Source organism: Microchirus variegatus (assembly GCF_963457635.1).
Source record: "Microchirus variegatus genome assembly, chromosome: 18".
Classification (NCBI taxonomy): Eukaryota; Metazoa; Chordata; class Actinopteri; order Pleuronectiformes; family Soleidae; genus Microchirus; species Microchirus variegatus.
In genome coordinates this window covers 878,595-898,154 of record NC_139819.1, presented here as the reverse complement: position 1 = coordinate 898,154, position 19,560 = coordinate 878,595, and the positions used below count along the sequence as shown (strand labels likewise).

The 19,560-nt window shown below is 41.0% G+C and overlaps 1 protein-coding gene across 1 annotated transcript; it reads right to left on the bottom strand.

Moving 5' to 3' along the window:
• Positions 1–830: 830 nt before the first annotated feature.
• On the bottom strand, positions 831–10,714 carry htra4 (HtrA serine peptidase 4; the record flags this gene model as incomplete). The annotated part of the gene is made up of 9 exons (XM_083905090.1): positions 831–996; positions 1,733–1,828; positions 1,926–1,983; positions 2,593–2,707; positions 3,503–3,535; positions 3,634–3,828; positions 6,443–6,647; positions 6,735–6,834; positions 10,261–10,714. The coding sequence occupies 9 exons, from the start codon at positions 10,712–10,714 to the stop codon at positions 831–833; spliced, it is 1,422 nt and encodes a 473-aa protein (XP_083761216.1).
• Positions 10,715–19,560: the final 8,846 nt, after the last annotated feature.

Genomic DNA, 19,560 nt, shown 5'->3' with positions numbered 1-19,560 from the left:
GGTACTGGCCTATCACAAGACAGTTGGGAAGGCTCTACGCTGGCTGGCCAAACACAACACAGTTCTGTCTTCTGGGGGTGAGATTTATGTCTGAAATATCGCGGCTCAGGAACAGCGTCAGTAAGGAGAGAATTCTATCGGCTCGTTTACAGCAACTAGGAGGTTTTTGGCCATAAAAACAAGTTAATGTATGTAAGTAGACCTCCATAACTAACATTTATGTGCAACAGGACCACTCTATGTGAGCTTTAAAGCTAGTGAGCGTTGGATTCTGTATCTGGTATGAAGCGATCACAACTTCCCATTGTCTTCTTTGCTATGGCAGTTATCCAACTCTGTCTCTCGGGATGTCGGGTAAAAATTTGTTTGTCCTTGACTGTTTTGCCATCCCGACAACGGTTGCTGGATTCTTGAAAGAAGCAGCCCATTAGAGCGGTTTGAGCTGAGAGGTGCATTCAGCGAACCTTGTAAATTTCAGTCACTTCGGCAAACGCGGTCGCAGTCGCAGCTTTTTATTTTTGTTCATAGGTTATTGTGGGGGAGGCGGGGCAAGGCGTTGTCAATCGTGGCTACCGAAGCGTCTGGGGTGACGCTAGCGTTCCAGGAGCGTTGTCGTAGGAGACGTCAGACAAGGCAGGGAACGAGAAAACATTGAAACGTGCCCGACATCTCGTCGTTGGTGTCGCGGAGCGTCCCAAACACCAAATCGACAAGTTACCCCGATATATTGCTTGTTGTAGTCAATAGATTTGAGCAACGCAGCTTCCTGCCAAAATGCTATTGTTTAGTTGAGTGTCTCAGCTCCTATTGGTCGGTCTCACTCACCGACGTCAGTCCGTCTCCTCGGGAAACACCGCGAGCGTCACATCCCCGCGCTTCCGCCTCACCACCACTGACAGAACGGCGGCGCTCTGGACGGCGTCGCTCACTTCCTCCATGGTGCGAACGGGCCGCCCGTCGATGCCGACGATGACGTCGTGATCGATCATTCCGGCGCTGCGGAGAAAAAAAAATAAAGGTCTCCTGAAAAACAGACGCCGTCACAGCTCTGGACAGATCTTTGATCGCTTCAGGGAAAACACGAGTGACCTTTAGTCAAATGTGCTCGTGTCACGTCTCTCTTTGCTCAAAGTAAACAGGTCGCGGGGTCGAGGCTTTGTAACACACTGCACCTTTAACATTTACCTTTGACGCCATTACTGTCACTGATGTGCACAGTGTAAATGACAAAGACAGACTGGGGAGAGCAGAGTTTCCTCGCAGCCCCCTGATGGCCATTGATGGTACTGCAGGAGGGCAATTAAATAATCGGAATACAGAATTCAGAAATCTTCAATCCTTTTAGAAAAATCTATCTGATCTTCAACCATCCGGGCTCCACTTGTGAAAATTGAAAATTACTCTAATTCCTCTTCTGTACTGAATAAAACACTAGAACTCTTAGAGTTTAAAGAGTTGCAAATATATCACAACAAAAGTGGTTTTACTTTGAAACAGGAAGATGGAAAGCTGGAATACAACGCGACACCGCAAAGGATCGGTCACTTTATCAGGAAGAGAGCCAAAGCTCATCATCCCTTACTGCTCCTCGATAGATAAGACCCCTAGTGGTAGAAAGTATATACTGTGTGTTAAAATGAACTGAAGCTAAAAGGAAACTGTTCTCGCTGCAGAAGAAGAGAACATTTTCACGTGGAAACGTTCCAGTGAGAGTTGGTAGTTTGACTCTTACCCGGACGCTGCCGTTCCCGGCAGGACCTCGTAGACGTAAACTCCCCAGGTCACGTCCGGGAAGTCGCTCACGCGCTCTTTGAGATCTTGGATCAAACTGTGAAACGCACAGTGAACGTGAAGACGAACACAAACGACAACAGATATATATATACATGATATCTGTGGCCAAGGTTCTCATGACGTTTACTCACGATGGCGATAGCTGCAGCATCCGGACGCCAATGAATTTCTTCTTTTGAGGCGGATTTCCTTGAAAACAAATGAATTATTACCATAATGATGACCACATCCTTCATTATGGCCCACTATGGACCATATGTTAATAAAAATAAATAAATAGATTTTACAATTTCCTAGCTAAAGCCAACCTGGAAGTAGCAATATACTGATATCCACCAGGGGTTTGCAAAAAAAGTATGTTTTTAAGTCGTCTATTGGGAGAGAGACCAACTTATCACTTGATTTACAACGTCAGTAAACACGTCCATGATATATTTACTGTATCAATTGCTATTTTGAGCTCTTTTTTTTAACAGAAAACGATGCTAATCTTGTGAATTTTGTTGCCATTTACAGAAAAATAGATGACAAAGTACGGCCAATATGAGTGGGAGCCTGGTTACAGGTTACGTTTGCGAAACCTGTAACCAGTAACTTGTTGACATCAAATTCAGGGACTTTTCAAGGACTTTCCAGGACCAATTCCCGCAAATTCAAGGACAAAATGTGCTGACACAGCTTAAGATTGGAGGCCATTGGACTTGCACAGATTCAATAAACATTGACAAAGAAGAATCTCAAGTGTTTTTTTGGAAGAAAACTGGAACGTAAAGTGTTACGGATTGATCACGGACTCACCGTTTACTCGTCTGTTGTGGGACTCCGTCAGGAACTGACAGATTCTGTCTACGGGAATGGCGAACGAGATCCCCGCTGCCACTTTGAGAGTGTTTACGCCGACGACATCTCCGTCCTGTAACACAAACGCAACACCACAAGAGGATGACGTATAGGATTTCTTTAGGCGAGGAGAACATGTTCAGAGAAAAGGAGAGCGGTGGAACGCGTCGACCTTGATGAATGAATGTACATCGGTGCGATGCAAAGGCCTCAGAGGAGGAGGCTTCATCTTGAACCCGAGCGCGCAGACTGGAGACTTTGGGTATTAAATAAAACAAAAATCATGAACCTTACTCTGCTCGCTATCATAAATAAAACATTCAAAATAGCAAGGTCACCAAGTCTTAAACACTTTGTCACCGTTGAGTTTTACATACGCGCACGTGGTCCACTGGATCCAGAAGAACTTTCTGGATCTGTATAGAACTTTAACTGCTTATAGCTGTCAACGTCTTACATAAACATGACAAAACCCATCCTAAAATAGACATATCTGGCTTCTTTAATGCCAAATTATCTTGATATTTTGTGACGTCAACAGTGGGTACGCTCTTAGAAATAAGGGTTCCAAAAGGGTTTATCTACAAGGGCTGAGGTTCTACCTGGAACCATGCAAATTTTGCTTCTGAAAAACCCTGTCTTGGGGAAAGGGTTTTTCAAGGGTTCTTGGTATCACTAGTGGTTCCAGTAAGAACCATTTTGATCCAGAGCTCTTTAAAACCCCTTTCCTGAATAAAGGGTTTTAAAAGGGTTCTCCTATGAGGACAAGCCAAAGAACCTTGTATGGTTCTACTGAGCACTTTTATTTCTAACGGAAACTAACGTTAACGTCCTTTAAACACCATGCAGAAGTACGACGTTGTCTTACCAGGTTGACGAGCGGTCCGCCAGAGTTTCCATACTGTGAATCGACACGGCAACAAAAACATGTGGTCAAAATAGAACAGAAAGACAGCGCTAGTAAAGCACAGTTGTTGTTTTTGTTGTTATCACACTGACGTTGATCATGGCGTCCGTTTGGATGTAGTCCATGTCAGAGTTGTGCAGGCCCAGCTCCAGGCCGGTGCGCTGTGCCGTGCTGACGATGCCGGTGGTGACGGTGCTCTGCAGAGAGAACGGACTCCCGACCGCCACCACGAACTCGCCGGGTCGAAGGTCGGACGACTGACCGAGGCGCAGCACAGGCAGCGGCGCCTGCGCCCACACACAAAGATAAGACAAGTCTTGTTATTATTATTACGTTCATTTTGTTTTTCATTTCCCGACGTTAGGACGGTGAGATAGCAACGTGGTAACTGTAGGTCATCGGGTTAACAGCCTGTTATTGATCGACTGAGTGTTTGTATAGATCAAAAGATTGATGAGGCTGCGCACGAATGACTGACCCTCTGGTTAGTGAGGTTTGACTGCCACCAAGATCTGTGTTTACTGTAATACAACAGACTTTTATCGTGAGATTGGTTTTTCCCATTATTTCGACTCCACTCAACTCGACTCTACTGGTTTTTTTGCTTTTTTTTGGTACCTAGCTTGAATGTAGATCAGTTAAAAAGACTTAAAAATCCCTAAAAATGTGCGCTAATCTCCAACATTTCGCAAAGGAAATCACAACCCGTTCAGTGACACTTCAGTTCGGTGTCAGTCGTGAACGATTCTGTGAGCAAATCGACTGATTCTAATGATTCATGATGCTAATGCTAATGATAGCAGTCGTGCTATGGCGACGCCGACCATGTTGAGGCAGAACTATGAAGTCATGGCCTACGACGTGAGGCCAGAAATGGAGCAGATGAAGCAGAAATCAAGACTGCTCGCTCAGGTCTTGCGTTCTTACTGTTGCTGATCAGATCGGTGCCCAAATACGATGAAAACCCTTCATGCAGTGCAGAGTCATTTATCCGGGGAGTGTACACCGATTAAACGCATTCCCACGTGTGAAAAACCAATTTCGACCCAGGATTAAACTATTTTTTATACCAGTTTGTGTAAGAATTACTGCGGATCATGCTTTGCGATTTATTTAAGTGTCATAGAAGAGCAAAAAAAACTGAAAAATATGCACATTCGAGAAGCCGAAAATCACTCAAGCTGATTAACAAAATCGCCAAAATCTTTTGTTTAACTCTGTGTATCTGTCTCTCTGTGCACATGCGTTCCTCATCAATATGAAGCCCGCTGAGCTGTAATCACCTAACGATGCCATAACTATGATCTTTGGCTGGGATTACTGATTGAAACTCAAGATTGCTGCAGTGCTCCAGCTGCTGCAGCGTTAAAATACCTCTGCTTGTTGTCTCATAAATGATGCAGCTGAAGCCTGTACCTGCAGGTCATAACATTTCGTTTTACGTGCAAAAAATATATTTTTTAACGTCCAGTTTTACTCATTAATTGTAAAGATTAAACTCAACTTATAAACACTTTATTCTCAACAACTAGGTATTTTTTTTGTGAAGCTTGTTTCTGCCTGCCTCTGCTATTTACAGGCCGAGGCCATTTATCTCTTAGGTGGAATGTAATTCTCAGCTGAACATATAGACAGGTCTCTGGGGGCATGGAGCTTTTAGTCGCTAACGGCCGTTTTAGAATATACAGTGAAATATGGCATTATACAGCTGTCACTGCATACCTTATAGACATACGTCTTCACTTTTACAGCAGTCGAATGTGGAGTTTTCCCTCCTGAACTCTGTCACCTCGACATATTCTTACATTCAAGATCAGTGCTGACAATTTTTATAGCAGTTGGGAACAGAGCAGCTGGTTTTTGAAAGAGCATGCATGTGCACGGGCATGTTTTATTTAAAACAGCACTTGCATAGGAAATAAATAAATAAATTAATTAAAAAAAAAGAGCGGGGGGAAAAAACAGCTTATGCTTTGATTTTTACAAAACATGACCAAATACCACCCGGAGGAATTAAGATGACAAACTGGCCTTGTAAAGAAACAGAGTCTAATTTTGGTGGACAAATGGCCTTGATGACGTTATATATGCGGCACACTTAGTTTGTGGGATTAATATTCTTCTTTCTCTGCCATGAAAATAGTCGTTAGTTGCATCCCTAATTGAGAGTTATTGAGAATTGAGAGGCTAATTTAGCCCAAACTCATTAAGAACTTAAGTGTGAGTAAATATGCTAGCCACACTAGCCACCCCAGGAAACACAACATTCCATAAACACAGCATTTTTGACCACTTTAACAAAGTCTACTTTCAGAAATGCTAATGTTTCCACTGTTGCTAACAGTGCTAGCGCCCATGGTTCAGCCTCCTCGCTGTGACGCTGATTAAAAACTCAACTGAAGCTAACATTAGTTATCATTAAAAGTGCAGCAACTTACGCCAGATGCTGTTAATATCAATTTTGTGTGATGATAGCATCACGGTGGACCAGTGCTTGAGAGTTTAGGCTGATTTAACTAAAACAAACAAATCAAATCATAAGTAAAAAAGTAGTTGTGAGTAAACATGCTAACACCAGCCATCCAATCCATAAACACCAGACAGAGCAGCAAATTTGACTGCTTTAGTGAAGTTTACTTTTAGCAATGCTAACACTTCTGCTCCTGCTAACGGTGTTAGCGTCCTCAGTGCAGGCCCGCAGCTAACTTGGCTAACATAAGTTATTATTAAAAGTGTAGCTACTTGCGCCAGATGCTGTTGACTTTACTTTTAGGAAATTATAATTCACGTGTCAAATAATTTGTTAGTCAAGCAGAAGTCTGCCCTCTAGTGGTGATGTAAGAAGTACACTCTTCTTCTTCAAGGACCAAACTTTAGTTTACGAAGAGCAGGAAAACTTACATCTGGTTGGATTTTGATGAGTGCGATGTCCATCTTCTGGTCCACGTCCTGGACTGAGGCGTCGTACTGCACGCCACTTTTCAGCTCCACTTTCACCCGCTGCTTGTTGGCGAGCACGTGAGCGTTGGTGACGATCCAGCCGTCCTGCGACACGATGAACCCCGAGGCGCTCGACACCGAGACCTCCTCAGTGGAAAATGGCAGACTGACATGAGAAGAGGCAACAGGTGACTGTGAGTGCAGAAACGTGACATGTGACATGTGAAATGTTATTTCTTCACATGGTTTTTACCTCTGGAAAAGCTCCAGGTGCACCACAGCGGGCACGATCTTATCAACCACATCCGCTATGAAGTTGAACTTGTAGCGCATACTTCCTGGGTGTTGTATCTCTTAAAGGGTACAAGACATTAAATCAAAGACTTAGACATCTTATACGTGATTTACAGAAGCCAGGGAGTGTAAATCTAAGGATGCTAATGTCTAAATGTATTACTTTGGACAGTGATGGATCACTACATAATCTTATACAGACAAGAGAAGGCAGTCAGATGTTTCTTAATTTCACACATGTCAATCCAAAAAGACAAACAAACGTGGGCATAAAGGAAAATGAATTAAATATTTGGCAGAGGTAACAACCATGCTTTATGCTAACAGCTCTGAGTTATCTCTACATATTTGCAGGTTGATATAGTGAAAAATATACACATTGCACAAAAAGCAGTTCTATTGTGCTGTAATGTTGTAATCTCAAGGCCCTCGGGGGGGAACTTTGTGAGCTTTGATAAATGCACTATACAATTTGACTTATCAGATAATGATTATTGACAAGTTTCTGCCTGCGTGTTTTTACATCTTTTGCTAACTTGCCTCTCTTTGATTACAGGACTGAGCCTTTTTCATTCCACAGTGAGGTATGAACTCTTCATTCATTACTTTCACATGCAACTGGCCCTTTGCTAGCTAATACTAGCAAAATGCTAATGCTAGCTAGCATTAGATAACAAACATTACACTGCGCAGTGATAACATTACTCTGCTGAGTTTCACAAGTGTCATTGTCCGTCACCTGCAACCAGACAAAGCTGTATTATTTTATGCTAGCATAACGCTAACACTAGCTAACACCCTGGGGCAGAAAAAGCTGTATTTGCTGATCTTTGAGGGGTTTAACTAAGTATGAAGACGTCGATGTAACTTCAACCACAACGTACAATTTTCATTGCAATTGGCCCTTTGCAAGATAATACTAGCAAAATGCTAATGCTAGCTAGCATTAGATAACAAACGTTACACTGCACAGTGATCACATACTCTGGTTAACTTCACAAGTGTCATTGTCCATCACCTGCAACCAGACAAAGCTGTATTATTTTATGCTAATAAATAATGCTAATACTGGCTGGTGTTAGCAAACACCCTGGGGCAGAAAAAGCTGTATTTGCTGATCTTTGAGGGGTTTAACTAAGTATGAGGACGTCCATGTAACTTCAACCACAACCTACAGTTTTCAAGGTTTGATTTTGGTTTCGTAAACAACAAAAACGCATGCTCCAGGCACAACGTAAACTATAACAATCCAAATAGTCCACAATTGGAGCTCGGAAATAATTGAAAAAGTACACTTTTGTGTTGGAGTCAAACCACCAAAACAAGGTGGCAAAAATAAATATTTCTCAAATAAATCACTGCACTGGTGACAGCGAACATGAGTCATTGTGTGAGATAAATGAGAATCTGTAAACACAAACCTCTCCATAACAACAGCGTTTAGATTATATGTCAGGACAAAGACACACGTTTCTGATCTAACACGCAGCTTTGAATTCCTCCAACATTCTGCCAAATGCAACCTGCCGAGGATGTTATTATTGGTGCAACTTTAGCATAGGGATATGGTCTCAATACCACTGTTTCATGTGTGATAATTCACCAATATGGATAGTAGTGCTTCGGTTCTTTAATTCCAGAACTAAAGAAGCCTCATGGACGAGAGGTGAAACATCTTCAAGCCTAACTAAAGCAACCCCAGTTGCCTACAGCTAACTACAGAAGATGCTAACCTGTTAACCTCCATCTGAAACTTAACCATGGGTCGTTTTGGTCAACCCCTGAATATGAACCATAGGCACTGGTATTTTTCATCTCCTTCACAGACGGGTTCTTCTGTGCCCCTCACTCGTCAAGCTCTTAGTTTAATGTGACTGATGTTGGTGTTTACGAAGTTTCACAAACAGACTTGTCTCTGCAGAAAGAAACAGCTTTAAAATCAAATAACAGTGCATCTGTTGCCAAGAGCTTCTTTGGCAGAGCACCTGGTATTCTTTTTTATTTTTTTATTTTTTTGCCTGTCAGGCGGCTCTTCTAACAAATCAACAACATGTTCCCCAGTAACCTGTGACCTTCACAATCTGTTCCTTTCCACTGAGGCGCTGCCAACTCGTATGATTGTGGCTCATTCATTAGATGAAATCTACTTGACGTGTCGCCTAATCTGCGGTCAGATCTCCAAATAAGCACAAATGTGCTCATGGCATGCAGATCACGCACACTGATCCGACAACACAGTTTCACGTTGCTCCGAGCCATGAAGAAGAAACTTTAGGTCCTGAACGGGCCTGGTACCACACAGGTGTCACCTGTAAATAATGTCTGAAGCTGTCACGTGATGTTTGTTTGAGGACTCTTGTTGCCTTCTAAAAGAGGCTTGAAAATAAAATGAATACTATTATTTTCAAACCCTTACATCGACACAGGTGCAGAGTTTTAATACGATCCTTTTTAGTTAATAACATCAATAAAATTGTTATTAAAGATATTATTGCCAAGAGTTTGCAGCAGTGACAATAGTAAATGTGTGAGTACGTTAATTAGTAAGCTAGTAAATGTGTGAGTAAGTAAGTTTGTAAGTAAGTTAGTATGTAAGTTAGTAAAATAATTAGTGAGTAAGCCAGCAACTAAGTTAGTAAGTCAGTAATTTAATTAGTAAATGAGTAAGTTTGTTCAGTAAGTAAGTTAAGTAAACATTTAAGTAAAACTGCACATAGGTAAGTAAGTAGCTAGCTGGTAAATGAATAAGTTAGTAGCTAAATAAGTTCATAAATTAGTAAGTAAGTTAATTAGTTGGGAGTTAAATCCATAAGTTAGCTAGCAAGTAAGCTAGTTAGTTAGCTAGTAAACAAGTATGTGTTTAAGTTAGTCAGTATTTTAATTAGTAAATGAGTAAGTAAGTCACTAAGTGTGTGGGCAGTAAGTTAGTGCGTTTAGTAAGTTAAGTAAACATCTAAGAAAAGCTGCACATAGGTTATTAGGTAAGTTAGCCAGCAAGCTAGTTAGTCAATTAATAAGTTAGTAGCTAAATAAGTTCATCAATTAGTAAGTATGTTAATTAGTTGGGAATTAAATCCATGAGTAAGTCAGCTAGCAAGTAAGCTAGCAAGTTAATAAGTAAAAGGAAGATAGCAGGTTAGTAAGTCCATAAACTAGTAAGTAAGTTAGTTAGTAAATTAGTAAATATTTCAGTTTGTTGGATAGTAGTAAGTCAATAAGTATGTGTGTATAAGTAGTTTAGTTAGTAAGTTTGTAAGTCATTAAATTAGTTCGGAATAAGATAAATATGACAGTAAATCTGCATATAGGTAAGTAAGCTAGCCAGCAAGTAAGCTAGTTAGTAGCGGGTAATAAGGTTTGTAAATTAGTAAGAAAGTAAGTTAGTAAATAAGATACGTTTGCTATAAATCAGTAAGTAAGACAGTAAATGTGTAAGTAAATAAGCTAGTAAGTAAGAAAGTAACCTAGTTAATTCAGTAACTCACCAGACTCACAGCGACCTCTCCTGATGAGAATGACCGGTTCGCTCTCACCGAGCTCGGCTCTCCTGTTCTCCGCTCTCAGGCGGCACATACTCGGGTACGTCCTGTCGTCACTGCCGCACACCGGCCCGGAGGAGACGCACACGCACCTGGAGCCGCGGTGGAGGACACCACCGTGTGTCCCCGCCGGCGGCATCGGCGTGGGGTCACACCGCAGCCCGTCACCGCAGGACAGGCCGCCGCTACCACCACCACCGCACGCGTCACCTTCACCGGCCGCGCACACCGCGCAGCAGCCGCATGCGTCCTTGGCGTATCCGTAGTAACAGACGTGCGGCGGTAGTGGACACCTGGAGACGTCGCAGAGATGCGGACACGACTGTCTCCTCCTGAGGAGAACAGCAGCGTGGAGAACCGCGGGGCTGAGGAGGAGGAAGAGAACTGCACACTTCACCATGACTTAACGGTCAATGTCCACTTCCTTCCTTGCTTCCTTGCTTCCTTCCTTGCTTGGGTCTTCAGCCTCTACCTTCTGCTGATGTTCATCCAGGTGTGGTCTTCACCTCCACAGACATTCTCATATCAGAGGAGTGTCTTTCTGTCTGAAGGACACTAATGATCTTCTAGTAGCAGCATGCTGATGCTGAAGTCTCCACAGGGCCGGCCCAAGCCTCCATGGGGCCCTAAGCTACATTTGATTTTGGGGCCCTTCTCTAACTGCACAATAATAATGATTATTGATCATTCACACACCTACTATACTAACGGTATTATACTTATTCTACTCTGTCACGGATACGAATACACTACAAACTTTTTGTTGCATGGAAGCAGACGCCAGATTTGCAAACTTACAGAAAAATCTTTCAATTCATATTTGGCAAAATCAGCAACTCCCCCTACTTAGGTTATTATTTACATATACACCTGGGTAACATTATAATAAGGTGAAAGGACAATGTGACTTTATGGCTGATGCTTAGGTAGGTTTTTGGAAGTATGTAAATATTCCCCCCCCCCTCCATCTGATAATCAGATAGTTAAGCTGAAATTGCTGCTATTAAAAACATAAAAACAACACTAAAGGTCGTAAAGCAATCTGCACGTATGATAAAAACAACAATAATAAAAACAGAATAATATTTAACAATTGCTTAAATTAAAGTTTGAGTGACTTTTATCGACACAAATGTACATTATAATGTGTACTAACCGTCTGATCAAGCAAATAATAACAAGTAATCTGCCTGATCAACATCAGATGAAGTCATACATAATGCATTAAAAACAATATATATATATATATATATATATATAAAAACTGAATGATATTAAACAGTGGTATAATTATGTGTATTTTATTTAACCCAACGTTAATGGAAACAGTAAAATGTGATGATTTTAGGAGCAAAAAAAAATATATAATTGATAATAACTTAATTTCTTTTGTCACGTATTTAAGCACTTAAGGCAGCTTTGGCTCCACAGAACAGGAGAAAAAATAGAAAAAATTAAAAAATACTCGCTGATAGAATCAGGCAAATGTTTGGGGTTTGTTCCTGAAGGCCACGCCGTGAAGGGGCAGAGAATAAAGTGTACGATCATACTCACACACACAGAGAGAGAGACTGTGGCAAGAAGCCAGAGCATTTAAATCAGCATATTTCTGACATGAGTCTCACCTGGCAGATAATCTGAGAGTGTCTTCCAAGAAGATTACAGATCACATCAGAGCCAGAAACATGAGGCGTGAGGGGGTTTGAGAAACACGCATACAGTGACCCCTTCTGTTCTATATACATATATATATACATATATTTTTATATATGTATATGTGGCTTGTAGAAATTGATAAAACATTAAAACATATTGTGCATATTTTTGTGACTATATTTTTAGATCCATGTTTAATTTTATTGTCACATTTGGTCCACTTCCTGTTTTACTTTGAAGTTCATCTGCTCTGTCCTTTGTTTACTTCCTGTCCCCAGTGTGCCCACTCATCACTCACACACCTGTGTCTCATCATCACTCAGCGTTTTCTTTTCGTGTTCCTGCCTCTTCTCCGTCTCATCAGACTCACGTAAGTGTGTTTTATTTTATTTTTTTACTCGTTTTTTTTATCCTATCTTTCAGTCTAAAGTCTTTTTGTGTGTGTTTTCTGTGAAAAGTTTGATGGAATCTTTCCTGGCATGTGTCAAATCCACTGTGTAGCATGTTTGCTTAGCCTCGATGGAGGTTTGCTCTCGTGACTGTGAATGATGATGATACTAGTATTTTGATAATCCGTTCATGGGTTTGAAGGTTTTGTCCGATTTTTTTGCTTTTTAAATGTGAATATTCTCTGGGTTTTTGCTCCGCATAACAAAGAACTCATTACATTTTTACCAAAACAAAATATTTTTTACAGGTTTGGGAAACGGTGATTGACATTTTTCAATTAATTTTAGTTTTTTTTGCAAAGAAACTTCACATTTTGTGTTGTTTTTAATGTTAAAATAACCTGTCAAACCGACCACTTTATCCTCCACATGAAGGTCATGGGCAGCTAGATAGCTAGCAAGCTACCTGTCTCTCTCTCCATGTATCTGGATTGGTAGCTTGCTAGCTATCTAGCCAAGAAGCTAGCTCCATATAGCTAGACCTATCTAGCTAACTTGCTAGCTATAGAAAGCTAGACATATACGTCTGTCTGTCTATCCATCCATCCAATCTAGCTAAGAAGCTAACTCCACATATATATAGTGAGGCTTATCTAGCTAAGAACCTCGCAAGCTACAGATAGCCAGACATATCTATCTGTCTATCCTGACGGACATTTTGAGGCTTAGGTGTTAAAGGGTTACGCTTCGTTTACATGTGGACGACATGCGGTTGAAGTCAAATACACTCAGTATATTATTATGTTCAGCCACTTTAATTTTTACCCTTAACTGCAACAGCCGTAATTATCACATAAACACTGACGGCCCTAAAAACAAACAAACAAAGACATGCATTAGTTAATTATATATCGTGTGTCTCACACACACACACACACACACACACACACGTTCTGTTCTGCCTTTACGTCGTATATCATAGCAGCTTGTGTTGTTTTTTTATGTCACCGATCATCAGTTTTAAACCTGAGGGGCTTTGACTTTATTATACGCTGATTACAACATATGGAGGAGAGTTAATTTTAATGAGGTCATGATGATAATATTAACATTTTAGCTAAAGTTATGACATCACAGTTATGGCTACTGTTCAATTACATGGAGTTATGATGATGATGATGATGATGATGATGATGACGACTGTGGTCCGGACACAGCTATGAACCAAAGACCAGCATCTGCCATGTTTGTGTCTGTATATTCTTGTATTTGTTACCTCAATTTTGACCTTGGGAGGGAGCATAAAAGTATTGCGAGGGAGCGTAAAAGTATTGCACGATATTGCGAGGGAATGCAAAGAGTATTGCGAGGGAGCGTTAAAGTATTGCACGATATTGGGATGGGAGCGTAAAAGTATCGCGAGGGAGCGTTAAAGTATTGCACGATATTCCGAGGGAAGAAGTGAACTCTGGTCCGCCAACGGGGAACGCGATATTCAAAAGGTTTGGTTCGTTTCACTAAAGTGCAAAAAGCAAAACCTGGACCGGCTGAATGTTGCAACCCCCAGTTGAACCAAGTCTTTCGGCGGCCGACCTTTGTCGTGATGGGGAATGTTATTATGTCTTCGAGGGTCCTCACTATGAATGAGGCGCAAATGTGTGTGTGTGTGTGCTGGTCCAGATGTAAAGAAAATGGAGCCTTGAGTTTGACTGAAAATGACTCATAATATACTCCTGACTCCAATAATAATCCATCACTCCTGAGTTATTGAACGGGTCCCTGACATGAAACCATCTCATATCCACACAGATACAGATATTATGCGGCCCGAATGCTCATCTCCTGCAGCTTCTCTGTGACGTTTCAGACTGTGACGGTGCACAAGTGTAGAATTCAGCCGCTCCGTGATTATTTTTTTGCTATGATTATAATTACCGTATACGTCCGCGCCTGCTGAACGGATTACGCTGAACATAATGCAGTTAAGAACCCTTTACATCACGAGGCAAAAGGAATGACCTGACATTTCCATAACGGCTGACTGTAACTGCACCAGTCGTTTTTTTCATTTATGGTGGCTGTCATTCCCGCCGCTCCTTCAGCATACAAATCCATTATTTCCCCTGGAAAACTCATAATTCATAAGCTCATTACAGCGGCGGTGAATTAAAGAGGCCGCGCGCGCGCTCGCTCGTCCTTTTGTGCAATTTCCCGATCAGGAGTGGCCTAGTTCTGAAAGTCAAGAGCCGTCTCGAAAAATCATTTATTCCTCCAACTTCTCCGGTTTCTTTCAGCGACTTTGAAAAGAGGCCGTTTGTCCTCGTGTGATGGAAAAGTTCAGCTCGCACACAAAGAGCTGATTTCCTGTCATTATTTTCCCCCCACACGCGACACTTAGCTGTGACATGTCACGCTGCTGTTCTGTGAGCCTGGTCTTAGAGGAACGACTCCACCTTCTCCAGAGAGTCCAGAAACACCTGCTGTTGGTCTTTGAAACCAAGAGCTTTATATAAACGTACAAAGCACATTTCAGATACAGATACACTTGCTGTGCTGTAAAATTACAGACATTAGATGTGATTCATGTAAAATATGTACCACAGCGACAAGCTTTTAAAACACTTTGCCCGGAAATATTTTTAGACTAAACTTTTGCGTTCAGCTGCCTGAGGCTCGAGGAGAGCGGGGGAGGGAAAACGATTCTGAAGAAACGCAAAAGTATTTTTGAGGGAACGCAAAACGCTTGCGAGGGAGCGTAAAAGTATTGCACGATATTGCGAGGGAACACAAAGAGTATTGCAAGGGAGCGTAACAGTATTGCGACGGAGCGTAAAAGTATTGCGCGATTTTGCGAGGTAGCGTAAAAGTATTGCGAGGGAGCGTAAAAGTATTGCACGATATTGCGAGGGAATGCAAAGAGTATTGCGAGGGAACGTTAAAGTATTGCGACAGAGCGTAAAAGTAGTGCGCGATATTACGAGGGCGCGTAAAAGTATTGCGAGGGAGCATAAAAGTATCGCTCGATATTGCGAGGGAGCATAAAAGTATTTCGAGGGAGCGTAAAATTATTGCGAGGGAATGCAAAGAGTATTGGGAGGGAGCGTAAAAGTATTGCGAGATATTGCGAGGGAACAAAAAGTATTGCGAGTGTGCGTAAAAGTATTGCATGATATTGCGAGGGAATGCAAAGAGTATTGCGAGGAAGCGTAAAAGTATTTCGAGATATTGCGAGGGAACACAAAGATTATTGGGAATGAACGCAAAGATTGTTGTGAATGAAAGCGAAAATATTGCGAATTAACGCGAAAGTATTGCAAGATATTCCGAATGAATACAAAAAGTTTTGCGAATGAACGCGAAACTATTGCAAAGCTAAAGAAGAGTTTACTTTTTAGAAATGGAAACATTTGCACTAGATCTTAGGTTATAATGAGATATTTTTCACATGATTTGGTTTTGATTCTTTGAGTTTTATGACACAAATACACGTCGGTCGTCACAGTATGTGACAGTACTGCAGGTCAAAGGTCATTAAATATTAATAAACAAGTATGTTTTTAACGTTTCCGAAGTTTTAAATTGAGCTAAAATCTGCACGATAGATTTTAAGGAACAAATCAAAAGACACGGCGTTCAAATTATTTATTTTACCTGGTATAGCAGGTTATATATATATACAGTATATTGCAGTATTGTTCAGTATTTTATGTGTGAGTATCCAGTGTCAGCCGGTCAGCACACAGGCCTCGCATTTCAGGAATTATTGATCCGTCTCGTGCGTCGATCAGAGTCGCGATTCAAGGTTGGCCGATTTTCAAAGTGGGGCCCAGGTGCTGGTGTTGCTGAAGGAGGCTGAGGGAAGAGTTCCAGGTTCCTCTCACTGCCAGTAGGGGGCAGAAGTGGTCCACATTCCTTTCTCCTGTGTAATGTGTTGCCTTGCATCTTATCTGGGACAGGAGAAGCAGCAGTAATGTAGTAGCAGCAGCAGCAGGAGGGAGAACGCCTCTGTAGACCCAGATGGATGCAGCTGGACTCTGCTGCTCCCAAGGTCAAGTCATGCGGCTGCGGCGCTGCTTCCTTTTTCCACTGACGACCACTGGACTCATTTAATTGGCTCCAGGCTTCCTGTGTGACTCTGAAAATGAAACTCGAGTGAATGAAGACGAACCTTCTGGACTACATTAGTTCAAAGCTTTTTAAAGGTTCCCGTGTGGTAATTGTCAGAGTCGGTGCTGTTTTCAGAGGAACAAACTCTCGGATGTGATGTCGGCCAAATAAGCTTCGTCATGACTCGCGAGGTTTACTCCCTCCCTCACTCTCTCTCTCTCTTTTGTGTGTGTGCTGACTGATTTACACGTAATCCATTAAGAGGATTCGAGCTAGTTTGAAATTCAAAGAGTGAACAGTTTTATTTCCTGGTCCAACACGACCTGGAATTAGAATTTCTTTAATCCTAAATTCAGATATATCCATTCCAGCTTTCGAGCCAAGTCTCTAATCTTGAAATCCTGTTGTAATCATTGTCTGGTCCACCGGAGGGCACTGTGAGAAGATTTAATGCCCTCTAAGGCAATAGTTGTTGATGTCGATTTGCGGTGAAAATGGAGGTCATTTTGGGTTCAAAGTAATTAACAAATATACCGACTCATGCATTAGCTTAGCTGTTAGCTGAGCGGAAAAAATTGTGATGCCAATGTATCTGAAAAGTGGCATATGGAAAAATTTGTGTTGTTTCGACGCCATAGATCATAAAATAATGAACACATTTGCTGACTCGTATGGTAAATTAGCCGTTAGCTAAGCTAACAGGTTTTTTTAAAAATTTCTTATCAACCCTTAACTGTTAGCTAAGATAACATTCCTGACACCAGCGCAGTGGCTTGTGGAATCATTTCTGTTTCTACATCATAGACGGCAAAGTAATAAACAAATCTGCTTACTCTCGTGCTAGCTTAGCTACAGTATTAGCCTCACCCGAGTCAGGCGACTGAGGAGGCAGTGAAACAAGTGTTCTCTAGTTGAGTTTTTGGAAGTGACTAGTGGTCTTAGCTAATACTATATCTAACAAAAACATGTACTTTTGTGAGGAACATATTATGTTATTTGCATTTAACAGACACGTATATCAGTATGATAGTATTTTACCAGCTTGTCACGATTTTAGGGGAAATAAGGTTAGGTTTACGGATGTCTCTCAAGGTAAAATTTTTAGCTCCCATTCTTATTTTTCTATGTTTTGGATATTGGAAAAGACCCACATACTGCTGAATTGCAACTTTATGCAGATAATATGATGAGTCATAAATTAGTTCCAGGAAACATTTAATCCACTGAATTATTCACTTTATGGACACCAAATAAAGCTAAAAGTGTCATTTTAGTCGCTAAAACACTGCTAGCTAGCAGAACTTTCAGAAAGGACGACTCCAGGTCCAATAGTTTCTTTCAACGCTCATAGAGCTGGGGTTAATTCCTTAACCTAAGGTTCTATTTGAACATGTTACTGCCTCGTGATGAGAAATGTCACGTAACCTGTTTCCACACACAAATAAGATGAATCTGAATGTGAAAGCCGTGGAAGCGTAATGGAGCATACGACGGGAAATAAATGACTCATGTTTTCCATCACATTTTTTAAATTTATTTATTTTCAAAGGCGTTTTCTTTCACCTTGGCCCCCCGGTGGGGAGGGCACATGCACCACAGTCTGTTTGATAACTACCATCTGTCATCAAGAGCATCTGTGGGCTGTAGCTCCTCCCTCCTCTCCGCTCAGACTGAATCCATCAACCTGTCAATCTGCGCTCGTTCCATTTAATCATTCATTTAACGGCAAGATTTAAAAATACGCTCGGCATATTTTGATGTATTGTGGCATCAAGGGTTGATGTGTGTGTATGAGTGTAGAGGCAGCAGCGATCCACCTGCTAATAGTAAGTATATAACATTGTGACTAGTTTAAATAAGGAAGGAGCTTACTGAGTTTATATTTTATCAAGGCTAAAATGAAAAACAATTATGTGACAGGACCACTGCTGGAGTTTATGGCTCTTTTCCTAGCATGTGAATAGCTGCATGACGTCGTTTTTACGCGACACAAACGCACAAACATCAAAAGCAATTAAACTTTTTATTTTGTGACAGCATTTAAGGAGGAGTTATGCTAATTTTGGCTCTGGCGTGTCATCGAGCCCTTTTTTATAGACACGACAATTTAGGGTAAGTCTTTACTCCACCGTTACTGACTCTTACTGTCATATCAACTGCACTTTAAATGTCACGCTAACATCGTACACTGTTACATCTAATAATAATAATGATCTAATCTAAAATTAAATATAAATATGTGTGCTGCTGACCTCTTGGCCAGCTCACCCTTGGAAAACAGGTTTCGATGCTAATGAGGTTTCATCTGGTTAAATAAAGGTTAAATAGAATAAAATAAAATAACCTTGGGGCCGGTTAAGTGAAAGAAGTCCAACTTTTTGAGAAAAAGGATATAAAAAAATGGTAATAATTATGATGATAATTCACATAATTTCAAAATAAAAGTGTTTGTTTTAGTATGAACGATGAATAGTTCACAATATAAACTTATTTTTATGATGCAAAATGAGTAAAAAACGTGATATTGAAGGGCGTGCCACTAAATCCTGTCGTATACAGTATAATGTGTGAAAATTCACATTTTACACTGACTTTACTGCTGCCAGTCATGGCATGTGGACGAATGGTAGTTTAGCCATTAGCTAAGCTAACAGTTTTTTTTTTTTTCTCAGGAAGCTAAGTTAGCTAAGCTAAGCTAACTTTCCTGACACCAGCGCAGTGAGTGTGGAATCATTTCTGATTCTACATCACAAACGGCAAAGTAGTAAACAAATCTGCTGACTCTCGTGCTAACTTAGCTACACTACTAGCCTCAGCCGAGTGAGGTGAACGAGGAAAATAAAGTCCAACTTTTTAAAGAAAAGATATCAAAATAATAATAATTATAATGATAATTCACATCATTTCAAAATAAAATTATAACATTTTTATATATAAACTTATTTTTATGAGTAAAAAACGTGATATTGAAGGGCGTGCCGCTAAATCCTGTCGTATACAGTATAATGTGTGAAAACTCACATTTTACACTGACTTTACTGCCGCCCTCTGCTGGAAAATAATGAAATGCAGCTCATGTCTCGTTGACTCATTG